The sequence below is a fragment of the Cherax quadricarinatus genome, chromosome 58, assembly GCF_038502225.1.
Source record: "Cherax quadricarinatus isolate ZL_2023a chromosome 58, ASM3850222v1, whole genome shotgun sequence".
Taxonomy (NCBI): Eukaryota; Metazoa; Arthropoda; class Malacostraca; order Decapoda; family Parastacidae; genus Cherax; species Cherax quadricarinatus.
Window position 1 is genome coordinate 1389867 of NC_091349.1, and position 13741 is coordinate 1403607.

The 13741-nt window shown below is 45.3% G+C and overlaps 2 protein-coding genes across 2 annotated transcripts; one reads left to right on the plus strand and one right to left on the minus strand.

Annotated features, from left to right (window-relative positions):
* The first annotated feature begins 110 nt into the window (after positions 1-110).
* LOC128697971 (uncharacterized) lies at positions 111-2098 on the plus strand. Its single transcript, XM_053789956.2, has 2 exons — positions 111-603; positions 945-2098. The coding sequence occupies exons 1-2, from the start codon at positions 250-252 to the stop codon at positions 1554-1556; spliced, it is 966 nt and encodes a 321-aa protein (XP_053645931.2). The 5' UTR covers positions 111-249; the 3' UTR covers positions 1557-2098.
* A 4087-nt stretch (positions 2099-6185) lies between these two features.
* LOC128697970 (mucin-17-like) lies at positions 6186-12061 on the minus strand. Its single transcript, XM_053789955.2, has one exon. The coding sequence runs from the start codon at positions 11934-11936 to the stop codon at positions 6186-6188; it is 5751 nt and encodes a 1916-aa protein (XP_053645930.2). The 5' UTR covers positions 11937-12061.
* Positions 12062-13741: the final 1680 nt, after the last annotated feature.

Sequence of the window (13741 nt, forward strand, 5' to 3'; positions counted from 1 at the left end):
AAATATTTTTTCTTAGGGTAACAAAGCGAAATTTATTAAAAAAATAATACTGACATCAGATTGGATAATAATAATAATAATAATAATAATAATAATGGTCATTATTTATAGATCGCTAAGCGCGCTGAAGGACCCCTTCAGGCGGGTGATCCTAGGTTAGTGGACCTCTTGAGGAGTCGTTACCTTCATCCTCCTGACGACCTTCCCTACGACCTGAAGGAGGACGTCTTGGGTCGTGAGAATCTCTATATGAGATACAAGATAATCTACCCGTCCTGGGTGTTTATTAACGGCATCTTAAAGGAACTGTTTAGCCAGGACACCGCAAGAGGCGATGCGCGGATCTTCGTGGAGGCTGGAGCCCTTGATGGCGAGTATCTATCTAACACACTATGGCTAGAGCGGCGGCTAGGATGGACGGGGTTGCTGATAGAAGCAGAGGCGGATAGTTACATCGCTCTCAGGAGGAAGCACAGGCGAGTCTGGTCTTCCCCTGGGTGTCTAGCCACAAGGGATTATGCTCACAGCGTGGTGCTAACCTCTTTCAGGAAGGATGGTGCGTCATCTGAGTGGACAGACAGAGGAGCTGCCAGGATAGAGGAGGTGAGGGAGGAATTTCTGGAGGATACTAGTGATATTTGATCATTAGGTGGTGATACTCTTATTGATAATACTGTTATAATCAGTCATGCTATAATTATTGTTTATCTCATTCCTTTTTTTCATTCTTCATTCCTTTCCTCTGCTTCTCCTTCTTTCCCAATTTTACCGCCCTCCTCTTACCTTTTTTTCCGTGCCTCATTTCTTCTTCCTTCCCTCTTCCTCCTCCCATTTCCAAATTCTTATCTCTTTCGTTTCGTCTCTCCTGCTTTTCTCTCTCTCTCTCTCTCTCTCTCTCTCTCTCTCTCTCTCTCTCTCTCTCTCTCTCTCTCTCTCTCTCTCAGAGACCGGTGGAGGCCGTGGATGGTCCGGGCTACAAGACCTATCACACAGCTCAGTGTTTCCCCGCCCTTACATACTTCCTGGCACTCAACATCACCCGGGTTCACTTCTTTAGCCTCGACGTCGAGGGCGTCGAGATGGAAGTCCTACGCTCCTTTCCCTTCGACAGGATCACCGTCGACGTGTGGGCTATCGAGCACATAGGCAGCCCTAAGCACACAGCCACACCTATCAACGTCACCGTCGGCGTTTCCAAGTCTTTACGAACCTCCATTACCTCCCAAATCTCATCCAATTTGTCCTCCTCCAACGACGCTTCTGCTTCAGTTGGTTCCTCCTCTCAGAAGCTTTCGAAATTTGAGGACCCAGACTTCATTGCCTTCATGGAGGCTCGCGGCTACTACCTCTTCGACGTCTTCTGTCAGATCATTCCCGACTACGTCTTCATCAGACGGGGCAGCGATGTTTTCAAACGGCTGCGTGTCCCCGAACGTTTGTGGACACGTCGAAATCTCTGTTTACACAAGTCGTCCTGGGAGGCTAACACTAAGGTTTTCCAGCCCAGGCTGCACCGAGACAGGCGCCACTGGCCGAAACTGGTGTACGGGGATTGATGTACATGGACTGGTGTACAAGGGCTGGTGTACAGAGGCTGGTGTACAGAGACCGATGTACAGGGGCTGGTGTATAGGGGCTGGTATACAGAGGGTCGTGTACTGGGACTAAATCCACGTGCGTCTTTCAGAGAAAGGTGTAGTCGAAGTTTGATCTTCGACCACAGGTTGCTGGTGCTTCCGGGTTGTGTTTATACACAGGTTATGGTGAACATGCGAGGGTTGTATCTGTGTATACTAATGATTGTATACATAACTTGTGATGTTTAGAATATATGGACAGGGGAGGTAGTACACATGAATGTGTGTGATGATTGTCATTTGATTGAATACTTGAGTGTATCACATCAGTGAGTGTAATATTTGAGTGTATTTTGGCCGATTCCACAAGTGCTATTGAAGTGTGTTACATGTACCAATAAAACACCTCACTAGCCAAATAAGTAAATATTAAAGAAGAATTAAAACACACTTAAGGCACTTCCTCCCACCTTGAAGACGGTCTTATTTACAGAGCGAAATACATCACAATCCTTTTTTTTGGGTTTTATTTTCCCCATGTAAGTTCCAATACATATATATATATATATATATATATATATATATATATATATATATATATATATATATATATATATATATATATAAGTACACATACGTTCTTAGTGTAAACATATATGCATACATCACACATATATGTATGATATTCAATCGATTGAATTATTAAAGTATAATTCTGAGGAATCGTATCTGTAATGCCCATACAATGTCTCTGTGTATTTACAATGAGAGGTGTATATATTTGTGTATATACATGAAGAGGTGTCTGTCTCTGTGTATATACACTGAGAAGTGTATATCTCAGTCTACATACACAGTTTACGTCAAATTCTGTTTAGGGATAAAAGTATTCTAGATGCTAGTGTAGAGGTGAACTGTAGCCTTGATGACCCAGGTGTAGTACACAGTCATTACACCTCACTAACAACACTGCTACACACCTCACTAACAACACTGCTACACACCTCACTAACAACACTGCTACACACCTCACTAACAACACTGCTACACACCTCACTAACAACACTGCTACACACCTCACTAACAACACTGCTACACACCTCACTAACAACTCTGCTACACACCTCACTAACAACTCTACACACCTCACTAACAACACTGCTACACACCTCACTAACAACACTGCTACACACCTCACTAACAACACTGCTACACACCTCACTAACAACACTGCTACACACCTCACTAACAACTCTGCTACACACCTCACTAACAACACTGCTACACACCTCACTAACAACACTGCTACACACCTCACTAACAACACTGCTACACACCTCACTAACAACACTGCTACACACCTCACTAACAACACTGCTACACACCTCACTAACAACACTGCTACACACCTCACTAACAACACTGCTACACACCTCACTAACAACACACACCTCACTAACAACTCTGCTACCCACCTCACTAACAACACTGCTACACACCTCACTAACAACACTGCTACACACCTCACTAACAACACTGCTACACACCTCTCTAACAACACACACCTCAGTAAAAACACTGCTACACACCTCACTAACAACACTGCTACACACCTCACTAACAACACTGCTACACACCTCACTAACAACACTGCTACACACCTCACTAACAACACTGCTACACACCTCACTAACAACACTGCTACACACCTCACTAACAACACTGCTACCCACCTCACTAACAACACTGCTACACACCTCACTAACAACACTGCTACACACCTCACTAACAACACTGCTACACACCTCACTAACAACACTGCTACACACCTCACTAACAACACTGCTACACACCTCACTAACAACACTGCTACACACCTCACTAACAACACTGCTACACACCTCACTAACAACTCTGCTACTGCTACACACCTCACTACTAACAACACTGCTACACACCTCACTAACAACACTGCTACACACCTCACTAACAACACACACCTCACTAACAACACTGCTACACACCTCACTAACAACACTGCTACACACCTCACTAACAACACTGCTACACACCTCACTAACAACACTGCTACACACCTCACTAACAACACTGCTACACACCTCACTAACAACACTGCTACACACCTCACAAACAACTCTGCTACACACCTCACTAACAACACTGCTACACACCTCACTAACAACTCTGCTACACACCTCACTAACAACTCTGCTACACACCTCACTAACAACACTGCTACACACCTCACTAACAACACTGCTACACACCTCACTAACAACACTGCTACCCACCTCACTAACAACACTGCTACACACCTCACTAACAACACACACTGCTCACACCTCACTAACAACACTGCTACACACCTCACTAGCAACTCTGCTACACACCTCACTAACAACACTGCTAGACACCTCACTAACAACACTGCTACACACCTCACTAGCAACTCTGCTACACACCTCACTAACAACACTGCTACACACCTCACTAACAACACTGCTACACACCTCACTAGCAACTCTGCTACACACCTCACTAACAACACTGCTACACACCTCACTAGCAACTCTGCTACACACCTCACTAACAACACTGCTACACACCTCACTAGCAACTCTGCTACACACCTCACTAACAACACTGCTACACACCTAACACTGCTAACAAACACTGCTACACACCTCACTAACAACTCTGCTACACACCTCACTAACAACACTGCTACACACCTCACTAACAACTCTGCTACACACCTCACTAACAACACTGCTACACACCTCACTAACAACTCTGCTACACACCTCACTAACAACTCTGCTACACACCTCACTAACAACACCTCACTAACTGCTACACACCTCACTAACAACACTGCTACACACCTCACTAACAACACTGCTACACACCTCACTAACAACACTGCTACACACCTCACTAACAACACTGCTACACACCTCACTAACAACACTGCTACACACCTCACTAACAACTCTGCTACCCACCTCACTAACAACACTGCTACACACCTCACTAACAACTCTGCTACACACCTCACTAACAACACTGCTACACACCTCACTAACAACTCTGCTACACACCTCACTAACAACACTGCTACTCACCTCACTAACAACACTCTACTCACTACAACACTGCTACACACCTCACTAACAACACTGCTACACACCTCACTAACAACACTGCTACACACCTCACTAACAACACTGCTACACACCTCACTAACAACACTGCTACACACCTCACTAACAACACTGCTACACACCTCACTAACAACACTGCTACACACCTCACTAACAACACTGCTACACACCTCACTAACAACACTGCTACACACCTCACTAACAACACTGCTACACACCTCACTAACAACACTGCTACACACCTCACTAACAACACTGCTACACACCTCACTAACAACTCTGCTACACACCTCACTAACAACACTGCTACCCACGTCACTACTAACAACACTGCAACACACACCTCACTAACAACACTGCTACACACCTCACTAACAACACTGCTACACACCTCACTAACAACACTGCTACACACCTCACTAACAACACTGCTACACACCTCACTAACAACACTGCTACACACCTCACTAACTCACTACTAACAACACTGCTACCCACCTCACTAACAACACTGCTACTCACCTCACTAACAACACTGCTACACACCTCACTAACAACACTGCTACACACCTCACTAACAACACTACTACACACCTCACTAACAACACTGCTACACACCTCACTAACTCACTAACAACACTGCTACACACCTCACTAACAACACTGCTACACACCTCACTAACAACACTGCTACACACCTCACTAACAACACTGCTACACACCTCACTAACAACACTGCTACACACCTCACTAACAACACTGCTACACACCTCACTAACAACACTGCTACACACCTCACTAACAACACTGCTACACACCTCACTAACAACACTGCTACACACCTCACTAACTGAAAGATGGTGAAGTCTAAGCCACAATTAACACAAATTGAAGAAAGTCGACGTTTTGATTTAATTTACACCAGTATCTTGAGCTGATGATGGTCTGAAGCGGCCCGAAACTTTTCATTTCAGGACATAGTTGTGAATTACAGAATGTTTTATATATACTTCTATATACTTGAATATTCGAATTAAAGTGATATGTGCGTTAGCACAGTGTATATACATCTCCAGGTGTATACTCATCTACAGGCGTATATACACTGAGAGGAATATATTTCTCCTACAGTTAGTAAGGTATACTATCAGCTCCCTCCAAGAGGCGACCTAGAACAGTCTACTGACATCCAGGTACCTATCTGCTACTATGTGAACAAGCTCAGCAAGTGCAAGGGAACTTGATCATACGTCTTGCCCTGTCTAGGACGCATTCCACCCACAACTGTCAATGAATACCCCAGGAACCTATTTACTGGAAGGTGAACAGGTGCAAACGGCGTAGGGGACTGATCTATGAGTTACTTCCTCCTGGAAATAGAACTCGAGGTTGGAGCGATGGGCCTCTGAGATACATGTTGGCATCAGGGTGAACGAACGAGGCACTCAGTTCTGTGACCCACTTCCTGCATGCACACAGCACATGCGTTGTGGTACACCGCATGCCGACACAGGAACCTGCTCATCAGATTGGGTTCGAAGCCCTGTGAGTCCTTACTCGAAGCCTTCGAACTGGCAGTCGAAGAAAGTGTGTCTGTGGAATCCTCCGTGAAGGATGCTGAAGAGAAGCCATCTAGACCATCCTCTGAAGGGATTCGGGGCGCTGAAGAATACACATCTTGCTGCACTGATGGCAGGGAAGTAGGATTTCTTGTAGTGTTGCTCGAGGAACTTGTGAAGTGTGAGGTCACAGTAGAGACTCTCAAGGAAGGAGATGACTCCCGCGAAGAACTGGAATTATATTTTTTGTTTACATATGGGGGTGTAATGGAGAAAGTTTGCTTCGAGGACTTGAGGTAGGGAGGATGAGGAGCGCTGGAGTGGTGGAATGACATAAGTGGAGCACCGGGTTGTGAAGATGGAATAGAAGGTCCTGAGGTCGAGGTCAGAGGTGTTGCGAAGCGCGGAGAGTCTGGATGATAAAATGACAAGAAATCTTGGGAGTCTTGAGATACAATTGTCGGGAAAGTTAAACGGCTCGGTACATACGTCGGCAGTTTATGAGAGCTGGACAGGTAATGCGCCGGTGGTCGCGCTAGTTCCAGACCGAAGCCAAAAGTTGGCTTTTTAGATGGGTTTTCTGTATGTTTATTACCAGTTGACATCCGTAAAGAACTCTGAGATAAACCAGCGAGAAGTTTCGAAGTCGGAGAAATTTCGTCCTTGAAAATAAATGGGTCTACAGTGTTTCCATATACAGGTGTAGGAGTTAAAGTAGAGTGTTCCACGGCGGAGAAATGTAAATATTTACTGATGTTTTCTGAAGGTGTTCCCGAAAATGTATCTGACATATCAGCAGCGGAAGAAAGTGCATTCTTTTTCTCTGAGGAGACAAAAGAGTGACCGTCAGACACCAACTGAGTTCCCAAACTGCTTCTTCTTTGTATCTGTTGAATCTTCTTGCTTCCTTGAGCGGGAAGACTTGGGTTTCTGGCCATTGAGCTGGAGACCTCAACTCTGTACTTACTGCTGCTGGTCCACTCTCCGGACACTCCTGAGTGAGTCTTGCTGACAGAGTTAGGCGTCGATACCTCACTCTGAGAATAAGTGCTGGTTTCCACATATGGTGCAACTTGGTAAGTGCTTATCGCTGGGGAGAAAGTCCTTTCTGAGTTTCCTGCATGTACATCTAGCGAGGGGGAGAGTGAGTTTTGAGGACCAATGTTGATTGAAGTTGATTCTGTAGTCTGGAGTCTATTGTTGGGGTCAGCTTTTGAAGAAGACTCGCTGTTATCTGATATAAAACTCCAGGTAGACAGCCTTCCGGCTGCTGTGGTCACCTCGTGTTTGAGATGCTGTTGTGGTGGTGGTGGCTCGAGGATACCCTTCCGAAGACCATCCGATGGTAAGTGATCTGTCTGTTCTAGGTCTCTCAACAGCATGCCTCCAGCGATCTTCGATCTGTAATTATTGCCGTATCTGGAAACTTGTTGGGGTCTGAAAAGTGTCTGAGTTCTGACTCCTTCACTGTCTCTGCTTACACTCTTGGTCGGGTCAGCAGAGTTCTGTTGATCACCATCTGTGCTTGAGGTGTCCAAGTCAACTGTTGTAAGTTTGTTTTTCCAAGAGCTGAGTTTGGAAAAAATCTTCACGAGCATGTTATTTTCGCGGCTTTCTTCTGCTACATGTTTATGGCCTGATATCTTAAAAGAATCCTTAACTACGTCAGGAATCAGCGTTTCAGGTATCATCAGTTTATCCAGAGGTATTGTGGAATTTAGGTTGGCCAACAGCTTCTCTAAGAAATTATCAAGTTTTGTTAGTGTGTCGTGGTGTAGTAATTCCACTGGCAGACTTGTATCACCCTGACCACCTTCCTGTACGTTTCCAGAGGTTGAACTCTCCTCTCCCTGAGCCTGTCCTGGACTGTAAACACTGGGGAACCTTGGGTAATTATGACTAAACTCGTCTTCTTCAACATTCAGCGTCTCTGTGTCTTGTTGATCAAGAGGACCTGAACCAATACTCTCGCGTCTCTCCGTGTTAGACACTTCATACTGTTGAAGGTTCTTATGTTGACCTTGCAGGGAGACCAACTCTTGCTGCGCCAGCTTCACCAGAGTGTCGAAGGTCTGCGCATCTACGTCATCACTTACATCATACTCGAAGTAGTCGCTGTGGGAGTAATCATCTTGGTGTTGGGGTTGATCAGTTGAATAGTAATTGTGCTGAAACTGGTGTTCTGGAAATTTGTGATTTATTTCGAAGGAAGAAATCTTATCCTCTTGAAGGACTTTATCACCTGAGCTAGGCTGTTGTTCTGTCACTGAAAGCGCTACGACATCTTTGGTCGATACTTGACTGCTATGATCCTTTGTCAATCCTGCTTTGATCGGCTGGACATGAACCTGTGTGTTCGGTCTGTACTCCGGAGTCATGTAGTAACTCGGGCTGGGAAAGCGACCTGGCAAAACTGACTCAAAGTTAGGTCTTCCCAGTACCTGGCCTGGGAGAACGAGAGGCGCTCCTGGTCTCTCATCCCTGACAACATCAAAATCGTAATTTGGATAATACTCATAATCGTCATCTTCGCTTTGGTTTTGTGCCGAAGAAGGACTGCCATATGTTCCAGTATTTCCAGCGGGTCTAACAGGGAAACTACTTGAAATCAGTTGATAGTTTCCCTGAGGTTTCGGAGTACTTGACTTCTGGTATATCCCTGATGCCTTTAATGCAGGATGTCCTTGAAGATTTGACTCTTCTGGTATATTTACATTGGGTCTCGTTGCGAAACTATTTAATATCAGTTGATAGTTGACCTGGGGTTTTGGAGTACTTGGCTTCTGATATATTCCTGAGCCTTCTGTCAGATGGGGTTTTGGAGTACTTGACTTCTGATATGTTCCTGAGCCTTCTGTCAGATGGGGTTTTGGAGTACTTGACTTCTGATATATTCCTGAGCCTTCTGTCAGATGAGGTTTTGGAGTACTTGACTTCTGATATATTCCTGAGCCTACTGTCAGATGGGGTTTTGGAGTACTTGACTTCTGATATATTCCTGAGCCTTCTGTCAGATGGGGTTTTGGAGTACTTGACTTCTGATATATTCCTGAGCCTTCTGTCAGATGGGGTTTTGGAGTACTTGGCTTCTGATATATTCCTGAGCCTTCTGTCAGATGGGGTTTTGGAGTACTTGACTTCTGATATATTCCTGAGCCTTCTGTCAGATGGGGATTTGGAGTACTTGACTTCTGATATATTCCTGAGCCTTCTGTCAGATGGGGTTTTGGAGTACTTGGCTTCTGATATATTCCTGAGCCTTCTGTCAGATGGGGTTTTGGAGTACTTGACTTCTGATATATTCCTGAGCCCTCTATTATAGGAACACCTTCAAGACTCGGCTCTTCTGGCAGATACGGCTTTGATATTACAGTCCAGTACGTGGAAGGGCGTTTATCATTCTCATGCATGTCTGGATATTGAGTTCCAATGTGTTGAGAGTGAGGAACATCAGGCTGATACGTCGAAATGTAAGCGTGACTGACTGTGTCGATGGGAAGCAACTGCCCATCCCCCATCACCACAGAAATGATGTCTGTTGGCTTCACTGAAGAGATGCTTGCAGCGATCGTGATCAAGTGAGGTCTTAGGTTCTGCACGACTAGTATTGTAGGCACACTCGCGATACCCGTCGTAACCTTTAGATCGACGTCATCAGAAGGGCCATGTAACAAGACGTTAGTGTCAGGAAAGGCGTTCAAGGTTGACATAGCAACGGGACTGTAGCTATGATCTGGGAGACTTAATTGTGGCGTAGCAAAGTAACTAGCAGTTGCTGAGACCTGAGTCGTCTGAGGATCCCAGACAGATCCATATAGGTGGGTGCTTGGGACAGCAGGTGTTCCAGGTGGTTTCACCGCTCCCAGCAAGTGACTCTGAGGATCATCATTCTCGTCCTCGTCAGAGGCGGACTGGTCCGTCGTCAACTTGTTCTTGGAAGGAAGCGTGAGGTTCATGAGGTTTTCTAGAGACAGTGAGGAGAGATCAATGGACGCGGGAACGGGGTTAATCACTATAGAATCGTCGGCCTCATCGCCCATCGGATTCTCTGCTACTCTTATTATTGGTGTCCCAGTCTTGTTAACTCCTCGCTGGACTTTTCTCTTGGCGTTTATAGTCTTGCCAGACGACATGGGCCTGAAGACGTACCCGACGTATGCCCCAAGTAACATGGCTGCGGAGAGGGCAATCTCACGGAGAGAGTTGCTTTTCCGACCCACACTATAATCCTGAGTTCTAAACTCACTAGTCTTGTGATCGTCTGTCTGAGTATCACTCATTCCATGATCGTCTACTGGAATACCACTCGATTCCTCTGTTTTAACATCACTCACAAAATGGTTGCCTTTTATAGAGGTATTAACCACATGGATTCGAAAGCCACCAGTATCTATAGGTTCAACCGTTCGAAAATCACTCACTACGTGGATAACCGTTCGGTTACGGGTCTCTTCGCCAACGAAGCCATTTGCTTCTTGGTTCTCATGGTCTTGGGGGAGAGATCGTCTGGGCCTAATCTCCCTGTCCTCATTCCATGGAGGAATATCTGTGAGAGACGTCACTGTTGCGTCTCTGGGTAGCAAGAGTTCTTGCACCCTCTCAGTGACATCGAGATCGCTTGGTTGGTACCTCGCGGTGACCTCAGCAAGGTCACCAGGCGGGCTGGTGTCAGCACCCACCGCAGAGAAGATCATGAACAGGATCGTCAGCACTGACACGAGCAAAGACAGGTGGCCGTAAGGTTGCCCGAGCATATCAGCGGAGAGAAACGAAGTCCTGTCTAGCAGAGTAGACTGTGGCTTCGAAGGATGGGTCGGGGATCTGTTTTTGGTTTGCTGCGGAGCTCTGTACTCAAAGTAATTTATACTGCCGAGGTTGTCATACTTACTAATATCTTTGTCGTTTCTGACATGATTATTATCGTCGTGGGTATTGTTGAGGCTACTGACAAAGGTCCTTCTGGAGAACGTGGATGGGGTAGTGTAGCTGAAGGTGTTGGCAGCACTCTCGTCTCCCCAACGATGGTTACTGGCGTACCGGGGGTCGAACCAGAGGCCGGGGTTGAGAGCGTACCACCACTGTTTGTCTTGTCTTGTCCACCCACTAGGGTCTCCTCGGGGTCGTTCGAGGTTACCTTTACCACCTTGTGGTGATGTGCCGCCGTCGAGACCCCAAGGTCGTGTCAGGTCACCATTGGTTCCGAAAGGTCCCAGGTCTGTAATTACAGTTTCGGGTCGCCTCAGGCCATTCTGATGTTTCGTCTGATCATAAAAAACATCGTCGGGGTTTTCTACATCACCAAGACCACCGAGAGGTCGTCTCAGTCCACCATTAAATCCCTGAGGTCCACTCAGGTGGTCAAAAACACCTCCAGGTGGTCGTTCAAGGCCACCCACGGCACTTCGATGTCGCCTTAGATCATCCTGAATGCCTCGGGGTCTTCTGAGACGCTGAAGAAATGCCCAAGTCACTCCAGAATTCCCAGCATCTTCAGCCTCCTCACTCTGCATCATCCGATCATGAGGTCGACGTGAGATGAGGACACTAGCCTTGACTTGAGACCAGGTCAAGGTCACCACCACCATCAAGGTCACCAGAGATTCCCTCAAAATCATGCCTGTAAGGAGAAGGAATATGTTAGTTTACAGTCTAAGGACTGTAAGAGGGTCAGTAAGGCTGCAAATAGATCGCATACAAACTATCTTCTGAATAATAATAATAATAATAATAATAATAATAATAATAAATGCACACACACACACATACACTATAAACGTAATCTACAAGTAACTCATGGTTCAGCATGGACCGGGAGGACACTCAGATATCGTTTGTGTTTTTTCCAGTCAAGTTATTTTGACTGTTTGAGTCATGGTATTGTGACTGAGTCATGGTCATGTTTAAGTCATGGTATCGTGACAGTATAAGTCATGGTATCGTGACTGTTTAAGTCATCGTATCGTGACAGTGTAAGTCATGGTATGGTGACTATTTAAGTCATGGTATCGTGACAGTGTAAGTCATGGTATCGCGACTGTTTAAGTCATGGTATCGTGACAGTGTAAGTCATGGTATCGTGACTGTTTAAGTCATGGTATCGTGACAGTGTAAGTCATGGTATCGTGACTGTTTAAGTCATGGTATCGTGACAGTGTAAGTCATGGTATCGTGACAGTGTAAGTCATGGTATCGTGACAGTGTAAGTCATGGTATCGTGACAGTGTAAGTCAGTCGTGACAATGTAAGTATAGTATCGTGACTGTTTAATTCATGTCGTGACAGTGGTCATCGACAGTGTACAGTATCTTGACAGTGTAAGTCATGGTATCGTGACTGTTTAATTCATGTCATGTAAGTCATGGTATCGTGACAGTGTAAGTCAAGTCATGGTATCGTGACTGATTAAGTCATGGTATCGTGACAGTGTAAGTCATGGTATCGTGACAGTATCGTGACAGTAATCAGGTATCTTGTGTACTGTTTAATTTAAGTCATGGTATCGTGACAGTGTAAGTCATGGTATCATAGTATCGTGTAAGTCATGGTTTGACTGTTTAGTATCGTGACAGTGTAAGTCATGGTATCTTGACAGTGTAAGTAATGGTATTGTGACATCATGGTATCGTGACTGTTTAAGTCATGTATCGTGAGTCATGGTATCGTGTGACTACAGTGTAAGTCATGGTATCTTGACAGTGTAAGTCATGGTATCGTGACTATCATGGTATCGTGACAGTGTAAGTCATGGTATCGCGAAGTCTGGTTTAAGTGTAAGTCATGGTATCGTGACAGTATCGTGACAGTGTAAGTCATGGTATCGTGTAAGTAATGGTATCGTGACTTTTAAGTCATGGTATCGTGACAGTGTAAGTCATGGTATCGTGACAGTTTAAGTCATGATATCGTATCGTGACAGTGTAAGTCATGGTATCGTGACAGTGTAAGTCATGGTATCGTGACAGTGTAAGTCATGGTATCGTGACAGTGTAAGTCATGGTATCGTGACAGTGTAAGTCATGGTATCGTGACAGTGTAAGTCATGGTATCGTGACTGTTTAAGTCATGGTATCGTGACAGTGTAAGTCATGGTATCGTGACTGTTTAAGTCATGGTATCGTGACAGTGTAAGTCATGGTATCGTGACAGTGTAAGTAATGGTATCGTGACTGTTTAAGTCATGGTATCGTGACAGTGTAAATCATAGTATCGTGACTGTTTAAGTCATGGTATCGTGACAGTGTAAGTCATGGTATCGTGACAGTGTAAGTCATGGTATCGTGACAGTGTAAGTCATGGTATCGTGACAGTGTAAGTCATGGTATCGTGACAGTGTAAGTCATGGTATCGTGACAGTGTAAGTCATGGTATCGTGACAGTGTAAGTCATGGTATCTTGACAGTGTAAGTCATGGTATCGTGAC

Coding starts and splice junctions, on each gene's coding strand:
- LOC128697971 (XM_053789956.2), top strand. CDS start 250: ATGAGATACAAGATAATCTACCCGTCCTGGGTGTTTATTAACGGCATC. Junction 604..944: donor GAGCTGCCAGGATAGAGGAG/GTGAGGGAGGAA, acceptor TCTCTCTCTCAG/AGACCGGTGGAGGCCGTGGA.
- LOC128697970 (XM_053789955.2), bottom strand. CDS start 11,936: ATGATTTTGAGGGAATCTCTGGTGACCTTGATGGTGGTGGTGACCTTG.